Genomic DNA, 13121 nt, shown 5'->3' with positions numbered 1-13121 from the left:
GTTCTTGTTAGCCTGTTTCGGCGCAAGTGTGTGAAACTACGTGGGCGTGAATTTTGTAGCTCCGTTATCATTCTAATGGCAGAATCCAGTCGCGAGATCGTCAAAAATAATATATGTACGAACTAATATCCAAGTTAATGACCGTGAGCATAAAAAACACTCCTTCCCATCGTGGAAAGTCTGTCTCCAAACTTGTACTGAGTATAATTCTGATTTCTCTCCCGCCCCATCTCACTCTGTTTCCGGCAGCGACATAGCAAATGCCAACAAAAAGTGGCACAACCTGTAAAAAAAAAAAGAAATCTTTCAACCGATTTACAAGAACTTCCAACTGAATTCTAAAATCCTTCAAAAAAATATAATACGAAATTTCAGCAACTTATATTTAGGAAAAAAGCAAAGTGCATTACAGGTCCTCGAATTATTTCGGCTGTGTCACATTCACATAGGTCCTAACAAATATGTCATCTGCGCCCACAAATTACATTTAGTGACTCAATTAGGTTGTGTAGTGACTCAATCATCACGCAGTTAAGAGGGGGAGGAGTTAGGAGTGGGAATGTGAAGGCGCATAGAAGCTTCCACAAAAACATCAGAAAATAAGAAAACAAAAACTACAAGGATGTCTTAACTTTGATCAAATTTGAATGCATTTATACACTAAGTCATGTTTAGATACATCTAAATTTTGTCAAACTTGGGACATATTTTGTTGGACGGAGGAAGTAACAAAACTGGACACGATCGCACAACAGGTATGCATCACCCGTTGCAAAAAAAGGCTCTGCATTCGGCCTAAAAAAAAGGGCCGCATTCATGCATCCAAATATGGAATCGGCTGATGTATTCTCCAATTCCCATCGATCTGAATGGCTGCAGCCCAAACTGAATCCGCACCGGTAAAGAACTCTCGTGGCTGTTAATTTACGGCACGTACGTTGTAACATTTCTACACGCGCACAGTATCCGTGTCGGACTACCACTCCGCGAGTCTTTGATTATATAATTTCTTCCCCCTGAGCCCTGTCCGAGCCCTCTCTCTAAGACTCTAACCAAGGCGAGCCTACAGCCTACCATCACCTTCGCCATGGCTAGCAGCTCGATCACACCCGAGACGACGACGTCTCGATGCACGCTGGCAGTGGAGTCGGCGACGCTGAGCTTCGACGTGAACTACCCGCAGATCGACGGCATGGGGGCCGGCCAGTTCGTGAGCTCCGGCACGTTCCGCGTCGGCGGGTACGACTGGAGCCTCAGGTTCTACCCGGACGGCGTCTACGCGGACTGCGGCGGCCACGCCTCGTGCTACGCCTGCAGCCCCAACCTCTCCATCGCGGCGAGGACCAGCTACCTGATCCAGATCCTGGAGAAAGACCAGGGCGGCCGAGGGGAACAGGAAGAAGAAGAAGAAGAACAAGAAGAAGAAGAAGAACCGGCAGTGCTGTCCAGCGCCTGCGACGACAAGTCGTCCCCGGAGCAGCTGGGCTGTTCCCCGACCCTGCAGGACGCCTGCTGGGGCATGGGCTACCCCAAGTTCGTCCCCAAGGCCGAGCTCAAGTCGCTCTCGGAGAAGCCCGGCGGCGGCGGAGTGTTCACGGTCAAGTGCTTGATCACCGTGGCGAACGAGTCCCCGCCGATGGAGCTCCCGGGCCACCTGGGCCGGATGCTCGCGGACGGGGCCGGCGCCGACGTCACGTTCCGCGTGGGCCGCCGGCGGTTCCGCGCGCACGGGTTCGTGCTCGCGGCCCGGTCGCGGGTCTTCGAGGCCCAGCTCTTCGGGCCCATGGCGGAGAAGGACCTGGGCCGCGTCAAGGTCGTCGGCGTGGAGCCGGCCGTCTTCGAGGCGATGCTTGGCTACATCTACACGGACTCGCTGCCGCCATGGCCGTGCGAAGGCAGCTTGGCGGCGATGCAGCACTTGCTGGTGGCGGCGGACAGGTACGGGCTGGACGCGCTGAAGCTGAGGTGCGAGGAGGAGCTGTGCGGGAAGATCGATCTGGAGAGCGTCACGGGCATGCTGTGGCTGGCGAACTAGCATGGCTGCGAGCTGCTCAAGGCCGCGTGCTTGGTGTTCATGTCGTCGCCGGATGTGTTGGGTGTCGTCCTGGAGACCGACGGGTTCAAGGAGCACTTCATGGGAGTTTGCCGGCCGGCGGCCTTGGAAGGGGGAACCTTGGGGACAAGATCAAAACGTAGGCGTCGAGAAGGAGTTGGCCCGAGCCGGAAAGTCAAGAAGGTCCGCAACAAATTTCAGAATTAGTGATATTTATCCATGCAAATAAATTAATGCTTGACTTTCCACTGAAATTTCTGTGGAAAATTAGGATCCCTCTTAAAAGTCGAATATTCTTATGGCTTACTCGAGTATGATCCATAAGAGTATTCTGACAAAAGAGATATTGCAGCACAGCGGATGGAAGGGGGACACTTGCTGTCAATTTTGTGGGCTGGAGGAAACGATAGACCATTTGTTTGTTCAGTGCCCTTTGGCCCGTTTCTTATGGAATATTGTCACATGTGCCTTTAATTTGCCGCCCTTGCCGTTTCTTATGGGAACTGTGGATTCCGGCTTGCGCTGGGAGATTGAGGAAACTGATCATGGTTGGGGTTGCTGGTTGTTTTAGACGATTTGAAATATTAAAAACAATGCTTGCTTCAGAAATGTTAAACTAACTTCTCCCTTTGGAGTTATCAAACTTCTTTGTCATCGGCTTAACTTGTGGTCAATTCTTCAGAAAAAGGAGGGAAGGCCAAGCCTGCTTCAATGGGGCACAGCCGCACAAGACTAATTGAACAGATTGCTTGGGAGGTCTTTGAGGCGGCGCGAGGTTGGAATCCGTTTCAGAGGAGAATTGCTCAGTAAAACTGCTGCGGAGAGGAAAATTGCTGAACCTGGTGGATCTTCTGGAGTGCTGGTGCTCGAGGCGTTCGAACTAAATCCATACACTCGGAGTGTGTAGTTTTAGCTTCTTGCTTTTGGTGGTTGGAAATGTTTTGATGTGAACCTGTAAGAAGACCAGAATCTGGTAGAACAAGCTGGTTTCTATTAATAGAAGTCGGGGAGAAAATCCCTTTTTTCAAAAAATGATAATGCAGAAGGCAATCCGTGGGTTCTTTAGGTCCTGTTTGTTTGGTTTTCTGTTTCAGATTTTGGTGCTTCTAGCTCTCTAAAAAATACTTCTCACGTTTTCACGTGAAGCTGAAAAGCACGTCTGGAGGTGACAAGAAAGTAACTCCTATAACTAAGAGCTGAAATATGTTGTGCTACATTGGTCTTTAAAAACAAAACAAAACAAAACAACGTGGGATGTGTTTGCTCGGTCTTTGTTGGCTCAGCCCACCGGCGCCCTTTCTCGCGTTCGCATGGCCCGCGCAGGAACAACTTAGGCTGTGTTCCCGCGGAGATTTCGATTTATTTTAGAGAAAAATCCATTTTGAACATTGAACTTGTAAAATTTGTCTGAATCAAACATTAAAAGCCCCTGACCTATCTAATCCCGGTCAATTTAAACCTTAGCCCGAAATTCCCTGTTTGGCTAGATCGGGATAATGATGTGTCTTAGGATCTGGTGAGTGAGCATTGTATGTGGGTCCCGGCTACTTATTGTTATACGGTTATACCTGGAAAAATTAGCCGAAAAAATTACCCATATTTTTTTTAAAAAAAAACTACCAGGCATCTGGTGAGTACATCGGCATTCTTCTCTCGAAGCGAGCCCTCCCGACCTGACGAGCAGCGACCTGGGCAACAGTTGCGGAGCATACGTGCAGGGAGTGCCGGTTCCGGCGAGCGGCAAGCCAAGCCGTCGCCCCACCTAAGAAAATATATCAGAAGACCTTAGCCAACATAGTTAAAAATATATCAAAAGACGCTCTAAGAAAATTAGTAATGTTTATTCTTGTTAGTTATTTCCTAAACATAGTTAAAAATATCAAAACTAAAAAAATAAGAGATACCAGAGTATCATTTGGGTCCTTCCTCTAGTCTTAGCCAGCAATCCCGGTGTTACGTCAACAAAACCAGTCCGCCAAACATCATTTTCGAGATTAAGGGGCTTAATTGACCGGGATCAGTAAGGTCAGGGTCTGAAATTCAAGGATTCAAAAGTTAAGGTCTGATTCAGATTTTGTCTATGGGTTCAGGGTTGAAAATAGATTTTTCTCTTTATTTTAGGTACCGGATTTCTGGTAAAGAAAAAAGGTACTACCGGATTTCGTTTTTCTCCCGAGGATATAGGGATTTCTATAACCGCGGTAACAAGCAAAATCCCGGCCATTTAATTTGCAAATCAGACCTGTAAAACTCTGACGTAAAAGTATATACAAGGTTGGAGTCGGACGGAGAGTCCTTGATTACTTCTTGGTTTCCTTTCCTCCTGTCCAAGTCCTCACCCTAATTAAATATACATACAAGACACGCATCATATACGATCGACGTGTTAGGTTAAGATCGAGCACCTCCCAAACCCTTTGTTCAATTCGATCTCGATCCTACGTACCTACCTTCTGCGGTGCAGCGGCCATGGCTATAAGCAGCAGCTCGACGGCCTCGTCAAGGGACGACGGCGACGACGAGTGCCAAGTCGAGATCACGTCGTCGAGGCACATGACGGAGAGCGTCACGGGCAACAATCACTTTCGAGGTGACCAGCAACGCAACCAACAACATGGGCACCGGCGAGTCCCTCCGGTCGCGCGTCTTCGGCGCCGGCGGCTACGACTGGCAAGTCAGGTTCTACCCACAAGGACCGAGCGGCCACGACGACGAGCCGCTAACCGTCTACTACCTCAGCCAGGCCAGCTCCGTGCGCGCCGAGGTCACGCTGGCCGTGCGCCGCGGGACGAAAGTAGTCTCGAAAGGCCAGGAATCACAGCAAGTCGCGGGGTACGGCCCCAAGGAGAAAGTCTTCTTCCCGGGGGGACACTGCAAGCTTCCCCTCTACTTGGAGATGCCTCACGGGAGCCATGGCCGCCCGGTGAGAGCGCTGTCGGAGCTCGGCGGCGGCTACGGCTGCTTCACGGTGCGCTGCGCGCTGACCGTGGTCAAGTGCAGCAGCGAGTCCCCGCCGCTGGAGCTGCCCGTGGACCTCGAGTGCATGCTCTGGGACGGCACGGGCGCCGACGTCACCTTCTTCTTTGCCGGAAGCGGCCACGAGCTCCGCGCGCACCGGGCCCTCCTGCCGGCCCGGTCGCCCGTGTTCCAGGCCCAGTTCTTCGGGCCCATGGCCGAGAAGGACCCGGCCGTGTTCCAGATGATGCTCCACTACGTCAACACGGACTCGCTGCCGCGGCGCGACGAGGAAGAAGGCGGCGGCGGATACGGCGCAGCGGCGATGCAGCACTTGCTGGTGGCCGCGGACAGGTACGGGATGGAGCGGCTGAAGCGGATGTGCGAGGAGGAGCTGTGCAAGAGGATCGACGTGGACGCTGGCGGACAAGTACGGCTGCAGGCGGCTCAAGCGTGCCTGCGTGGATTTCATGGCGTCGTCGCCGGATGTCTTGGGCGATGTCCTGGAGAGCGACGAGTTCAAGGACAACTTCGTGTCGAGTAATTGCAGGCCGCTGGCTTTGGAGGGTGGGGTAACGAAACGGAGCCGTCAAGATCAGCAGGAAGAAATTGATCCCAGCGGGAAATCCAAAAGGATCTCCACATAATATCGATGCTAGTTTTCTCTAATTTATCGATGTTACTATACCTTCTACCGAGCCAATTAGTACTCGAACTAAAAATCACAACGACCGAGGGGGTGAAATCACCTCATGACAAGTTACCGATCGACTACCGGTGAGGAGTTACCTGTTTATGGTGAAAGCAGTAGCAATCCTGGAGGTCTGGGGCAGGGAAGCGCACTCTTTCAAGAAATTCTGTTTTCAAAGATATTTATTGATTTTCAATTATTCTCGTACAGGGTGATGAAAATAAACATTCTCAACACAAGATCACGGGTTACAGATTTCTAGAGGTAGTTGCAGCAAGGCCTAGCAGGAAACTAAAACCCAACGCTTCTTCTCCTTCTACGAAGGCAGAAATACGAGTCTTACTGCCCCAAAGGAAAGGTGTAGCCTGCAAGAACATTCAAAACAGAAAATAAGTATCAAGCACATGTTAGAAGACAACATACGTGCATGTATGAAATGCATCAGCACAGTATACATAATAATTCTTATTTACTTCCGCACTTGTAGCCGGATGGGAAAGGCCACTTGCAGAATTTGGCAACATACGCGACCTTCTCCAACTCCTTGGTAACATCCTTGCATAGGCATGGGAAGTCCGCCTTCTGCCACACAGCACAACATGCCTTGGACGGATCCTTCTTTGGTTCCTTGGGGAATTTTTGGTACTTGGCACACTCCCGGATCATGTCTTGTCGATCATTGTCGCAGCCCTCAGCCCGCACGGTTACTGCGATAGCAAGGACAACTAAGAACACACACATGAGTTTCTAGATGGCACCCGCAGGGTATGGGCACGGGTATTGGCTCCCCATACCCGTACCCGTCGTCTATGAGCTGACCCGTTACCCGTGACCGGGTACAACTTTTGCCCATATCCGTGACCCGTCAGGGTAGACGGGTACCCGCGGGTAAAAATACCCGTATAATTTTTTGATCACATAGTTATGAATAACATTATATTTTTCATAAACAATATCATATTTGCTAAAAACAACAACATAAACAACAACAACATATATGCTAAAAACAGCGCCACTGGATCCGCCGCTGCCTGGGTGTGGCCTCCGGGAACGGGAACGGGGAGAGTCAAAACTGAGAGGAGAGATCGAGAGAAGGCTAGAAGAGTAGGTTAGGGTTCGTGATTGGGCCAACAGACCGAGACGACCCATCAAATATTGCGTCCAACGAGACTCAGTTACCATCACCATCGATTCTCTAGAAAAAAAACAAGCATCGGCAATGTTTAGAGACTCCAGAGGACCCATTTGTCAGCACGGGTACACGGGTACACGGGTACACGGGTACACGGTACACGGGTACAAGGGTATGGGTATCACCTCCCCATACCCGTACCCATCATACCTGTCGGGTACAACATTTTTCCCATTTACATACCCATAAGTAAAATTTTGGCCCATATCCGTACCCTAATGGGTGTTTACCCGTCGGGTAAACGGATAATGGGTACCCATTGCCATCTTGACATGAGTTTAGCCATGGCTATGTTTTTATCTACTATGTAAGCTAGTTTGCTGCTTTCTCTTCGATTCTAGATCTAGATCGATTGGTATGATACATGAGCCATGAGCTATGGGTTATATATAGCTGGCCTCATTTAAAGAAATTATATGTACATCATGTGCATATCTGAAAAGATTTCCATGCACATCTGTATAGATATGACACCACGCCGAATAAATGCACATCTACAGGATATGCCATTACGTCACTGGATTTCAGAAATACATACACCGAAATTGTTATACTCTCTCCGGCTAGAATTACTTGTCGAAATATTAATTGTATCTAGACGTTTTTTACACATAGATACATCCGTATTTGGACAAATTTAAGACAAGTAATAACTTTCGGAGGAAGTATTATCTATTGGATACACCATTACCACGTACTGCACTTTGAAATACACCAGCCTCCCGTTCCGTCCCGATTACCGATTCATATTACCACGGTTTGATCCATCGCGTCCGTCTCCCGCTACCGATCCGGCTCGTCCATGGGCCAGCGGGCCAAGCCCCCTGTGGCCCTTCCCACGGTACAGCCGTCCAGGCCTACTTGAGCCTACTACACATACACATGCATGTATATGCCTGGCCACTTGGGGCCCCTCTATTTTCATGGGTCCTGGGCGGCCGTCCCGCCCCCACCACCCGGCCTGTCACCGCTGCCAAAGGGATTTCGTGCTTTCAGTTCCCTTGCCCGATAGAACGGCTCAAGCCTGCAAAACGTATCAGGCCTGCCGGCAAGGGCTCACTTCTTTCGGCTGGAGCTTTTTCAGAAACCAGCTTCAGCTTAATTTTTGGGAGAAACAGCTATCACGGAAAGCCCTAAGAAACTATCCTATTTCTTTCTTTTCAGCTTCTGAAAATGCAGCTTGTTGTCTGATGTATGTGTGAAAGGACCATGTTGCCCCTGAAACTGAATTGTGACTTGTTTGGTTGTTAATATGGGTATAGTAGACTGTTTTACCACATAAATGATAGTTAAAATAAAAGTTAAACATAATAAAATAGTACATATTACAAGTCTAACAAAAGGAAAGGTCTCAAATGTCTTATCCTACACAAAAAGAGTACTTAAGTAGCATCATTCAATCTACCAAAATCGCTGCAGTACCATCACGTATCGCACTCATGGTGCCATCATCGGTTCCAACTAAAGCATCGACGCATGTCGGCCCATCCTCATGCACATAGGCCCCCCTCTCAAATCTATCAAAATGCTCATCACGCAGCTTACTGTCACGAATGTAGTTATGCAAACACATGCATGCGCTAACTATCATCTTCTGCTTCAACACTGGATAGGCTGGTATGCCTTGTAGAATTGGCCACTTCCTCTTGAGTACACCAAATGCTCGTTCAATGACATTGCGTAGAGATGAATGGCAATGGTTGAACATCTCTTGCATCCCAACAGGAGGAGCATTTTCAAATTCGAGTACATGGTACCGTTGCCCTTTGTATGGAGCTAAGTACCCAACTCTGTTTGGATATCCGGAATCGACAAGATAATATTTTCCTATAATTTGAGATAAAAGTGAATATTGGAACAATAATAAAATTATTTGGAATAGTTGTAACAATGCGTATACAATGGATTTACCTTGTGGAGGGTGTGGGAAAGTATCATATTCCGCCCTAGCATCACTCCATACACGAGTGTCATGGACAGATCCAGGCCAACCAGGAACAGCAAAAATGAATCTCATATCGAAGTCACACATTGCCAGGACATTTTGACTTGTATAACCCTTTCTATTGGTATGAATGAATTTCAGCTCAGCCGGAACAATGACAGGAATGTGTGTTCCATCAATTGCTCCAATAGCATCCTTAAAATGAGGCCAAAATTTTGGTTTTTTTAGTTTTTCATGAACATGTGTGAAAGTAGGATCAATTGGTGCAATGTAATCACCAGCCATTCGGTCCACACACATCAAAACTTCCATAAACTTGTTACTAATTGTAGATGGACTGTGTTCAAATCGATTTGCAGCTTGAATGTTTGATTGAGGTGCTCCCAAAGTCCATAAAAACAGTGCTAATGCTTCTTTGGATGACATGTTACAGCTCGACCGTAAACCATATTTCTCAACAAAGGTATCATGTAACGGGTGGAACACTGACCTTCTCATCCTAAACATGTCATAGAATTTTTTTGGCACCTTCAACTGCTCCTCTACCCACTGTATCCCTGTCATGAATGGCAACTTCCTCGGTGCATATGGAATTCTCTTTTTATTCTGCAAGATACAAAATAATGCAACCGCAGCCATGTCAAATTCTTTGTCCGATGAATCTGTAACTTCATCCATCCCTGACTGTTGAACATAAGAGAAAAACAATGTGAGACAAAAAGAAAAGGTACAAGTGCTCACATGTAACAAGTAGCACACACAGGTGCAGCAAAAAAAAATTAGCACACCCAGGTGCAAGGAGCATGCACATGCATCAATTATCACACACAGGTGCAGCACAGACATGCAAAAAAAATAATTAGCACACATAGGAATCATTTAACACACAGAAGTTCAACTAATAATTTGATGGCACAAACAGGTCCAGCGGATAAATAATTTGCAAACATAAGTCTCTTGCACACACAGGTGCAGCACACACAGGCACACAGGTGCAGCCATGGTAAATAAAAATAAGGTTCGAATGCAAACTACAAATTCTGAATTGGTTCAAACCAAACGCAGCCTACTTCTTATTGTGATGCTCCCATGTCCTCCTTAGCCATTACAGCCTCACTTGCGGAGATTCGTTCTCAAAGGTTGTGAATGCATCACGATATTCTTGTTGCATGAATAGTTGGGTGGCATAAAAGTGCTCGTTACTCCCGGCACTAGCTCCATCTTTCACCACTTGCACCACCATATCTCTAAGTTCCTGTCTTGCGGGATTAACTGTCACCTGAGATGTTGCGGAGTGCTTGCTCTTTGACCTTGATTCCGTAATGCTCAATAGACGCTGAACATCAGAAGGATTTTCTTCCTTTGCCTTCTTTGTTGCTTGACTAGGTGAGTATGGACATGCTCTCTTCGGCTTACCCTTCCCCTTCCCACTAACCGGAGTGACATAATCATCCCCCTCACAGCCTGAATCTTCCTCATCACCGTCGACCGTCTCAACATTTGCATCTTGAGATGGTCCAACACGAGCTGATTGGGGTGGCACCCTAGCATGCTCATTTGTCACACAATGTTTATCAAAGATAATGGACATCTTCTCCTCATCTTGAAGTGGAGCATTTCTAAACTTGCTTGCATCAGGACATCTCTGAAAAAACACAAGTAAATCACAGCAGCACATCAGTTTGACATACCATACAAGTAAAATGACAAGGAATGGAAATGAGATGAAAAAGAGAATACCGTTATCTCACTTTCCCACCAGTCATCGCTGGCCGCGATGGTATGGGTGCTGGGATCTCTTCCTAAACCAGATGCACGTTGGGTCAATTGTTTCCATGTGTTGTAGTCCTTTTTTAGTGCCTCCCACCTATTTTTCATTTGTTTGCGGTCATAGTTTCTCTTCGTGCGGTCCTTGAACTTGGATATCAAATTGGCATACCCAACGGCATTCAAACACTGAGTTGGACGGTTATTAGCTTCCACTTCTTCGATGCACACGTCAAGGAAAACCCTATGTGCTACAACATCCCATTGAGCTTTGCCATGTTTCCCTTTTTCCATCTCTGATATACACATGACATGAACATCAAAATGGGTAATTCCTTGCTGCCTAAAATGCCCACAGCATGCAAACATCACACATACAAGAAAAGCTGTCTATTTACCCCTAAATCCATCACTCCACACCATGAAAACATCACACATATTTGCAAACACCACACATACAAGAAAAGGTGCCTATTTACCCCTAAATCCATCACTCCACACCATGCAAACATCACACATATTTGCAAACACCACACAAGAAACAGGGGCTACTTCATTGCAAATTGCTCACCTTGTTACCGGCGACGACCTGCGGAGGAGATGGGGAAGCCGGAGCTCCTGTGCGGGATAGGGAGGAGGAAGGCGGGGTGGGGGATGGGGAGGAGGCGGGCCGGGGATGAGGAGGAGGCGGGGCGGCCGGGGATGGGGAGGAGGCGGGCCGCCGGTGGGGAGGAGGAAGGCAGGGTGGGGGATGAGTGGCGGCGGCAGGGAGGCAATCCCGCTAGGGTTGAGCGCGATGATTTGCTCGTGAGGCTCGTCTAGAAAAAACGTTTCGCGAGGGGAAAAACTTGGCGGTGGCATTTTTGTTGTAAATATGGTTCGCCGTGTGTGCCGAGAAGCCCAAAAAAACTGCTCGAGACCAGTTTCTCGTGAAAGCCCTTTTTACAGGTGATTTGGGGTGGGCTTCCTCCAGCAGCTGTTGAGAAATTTTTCCTTCTTTTAGGCTTTAGCTGCCTGGAACCAGAAGCTGTACTAGAAGCCCAAAAGAAGGGAGCAAAGAACTCCATGAAACTTTGGTAAAAAGAAAAAAAACTCCATGAAACACAGAAACAGCCGGCTTCCGAATCCGTGCAGGTCTAGGAGTGTTTGGCTACTTAAACATAGGATCTGTTCGCCCCGCGTCCTCTCTACAGATTAACATCGCCAACGCGCGGGTAAAATTCTGTTCAAATTAAGTTCACACACCGACTCTCTCGACTCTCCTGAACGACCCCGTCGCGCCATGGCTAGCAGCTCGACCTCACCGGAACCGGAGACGACGTCGACGAGATGCATCACGGCAACGCTCGACTTCGAGATGGCCAACTACCTGGAGCTCCGTGGCATGGGCGTCGGCAACTTCGTCTGCTCCAGGACGTTCCGCGTCGGCGGCTACGACTGGGAGATCCGCTTCTACCCGGACGGCTGGAAGGAGAACAATTGCCACGGCAAGGCCGCCTGCTTCCTCTGCTACCTCAGCGAAGCCAAGGACGTCAGAGCTCGGGTCAAGCTAAGCTTACTCGAGAAAGACCGTCCGGATGACGCGCCCATCGCCAGCTTCGACGCCACGGAGCACGTCTTCTCCCCGGACAGGAGCGAGATCTGGGGCCACACGGACTTCGCTAGCAAGTACGAGCTCAAGTCGCTGTCGCGGCCCCTGCCTGGCCGGCCCGACGCGGGCTGCTTCACGGCCCGCTGCGTGCTCACCGTCAGGAAGGACTCCCCGCCGCTGGAGCTGCTGGGCCACCTGGAGCGGATGCTCGGGGAAGGGGCCGGCGCAGACGTCACCTTCCGCGTGGGCCGCCGCCGGTTCCCGGCCCACAGGGCGCTCCTGGCGGCCCGGTCACCCGTGTTCCGGGCCCAGCTCTTCGGCGCCATGGCGGAGAAGGACATGGCCCGCGTCAAGGTCGTTGACATGGACCCGGGAATTTTCGGGATGATGCTTCACTATCTCTACACGGACTCTCTGCCGGCGCCGTGCGGCGCCGGAGACGAGGAAGGAGGAGGCGGCTACAGTGCTGCCGAGATGCAGCATTTGCTGGTGGCGGCGGATAGGTACGGGCTGGAGAGGCTGAAGCTGATGTGCGAGGAAGAGCTGTGCGAGAAGATCGACGTGGAGACCGTGGCCACCACGCTGGCATTGGCGAACCAGCACCGTTGTAAACTGCTCAAGGACGCGTGCCTGGTGTTTATGTCGTCGCCGGAGGTGCTGGGCGTCGTCCTGGAGGCAGAAGGGTTCAGGGAGCACTTCTTGACGACTTGCCGGCCACTGACTTTGGAGGGGCGAGACAAGGGGAAGAAGGCTAGCGGTGGAGAAGAAGAAATTGGTCAAAGCCCGAAAGTCAAAAGGATCCGTACGAAATATCAAGATTAATATACTCCAGGGGAATAAGGCTAGCGGTGGAAAAAGGCGAGTAACATTTTGTGCCCGTGTAAATATGCTGACGGGAGAAGCTGGTGCTCTGCTGTTGCACGGATT

The 13121-nt window shown here is 49.3% G+C and overlaps 2 protein-coding genes and 1 pseudogene across 2 annotated transcripts; all 3 read left to right on the top strand.

The window, feature by feature from the left end:
• Positions 1-1087: 1087 nt before the first annotated feature.
• LOC104581433 (BTB/POZ and MATH domain-containing protein 1) lies at positions 1088-2260 on the top strand. Its single transcript, XM_014895711.2, is given in 1 exon segment — positions 1088-2260. A coding segment is annotated over 1 exon segment (1173 nt).
• A 2407-nt stretch (positions 2261-4667) lies between these two features.
• Positions 4668-5655, top strand: LOC104581432 (annotated as a pseudogene).
• A 6230-nt stretch (positions 5656-11885) lies between these two features.
• On the top strand, positions 11886-13016 carry LOC100834451 (BTB/POZ and MATH domain-containing protein 2). Its single transcript, XM_003579279.1, has one exon. The coding sequence runs from the start codon at positions 11886-11888 to the stop codon at positions 13014-13016; it is 1131 nt and encodes a 376-aa protein (XP_003579327.1).
• Positions 13017-13121: the final 105 nt, after the last annotated feature.

The sequence above is a fragment of the Brachypodium distachyon genome, chromosome 5, assembly GCF_000005505.3.
Source record: "Brachypodium distachyon strain Bd21 chromosome 5, Brachypodium_distachyon_v3.0, whole genome shotgun sequence".
Classification (NCBI taxonomy): domain Eukaryota; kingdom Viridiplantae; phylum Streptophyta; class Magnoliopsida; order Poales; family Poaceae; genus Brachypodium; species Brachypodium distachyon.
This window is presented reverse-complemented; position numbering and strand designations above follow the sequence as displayed.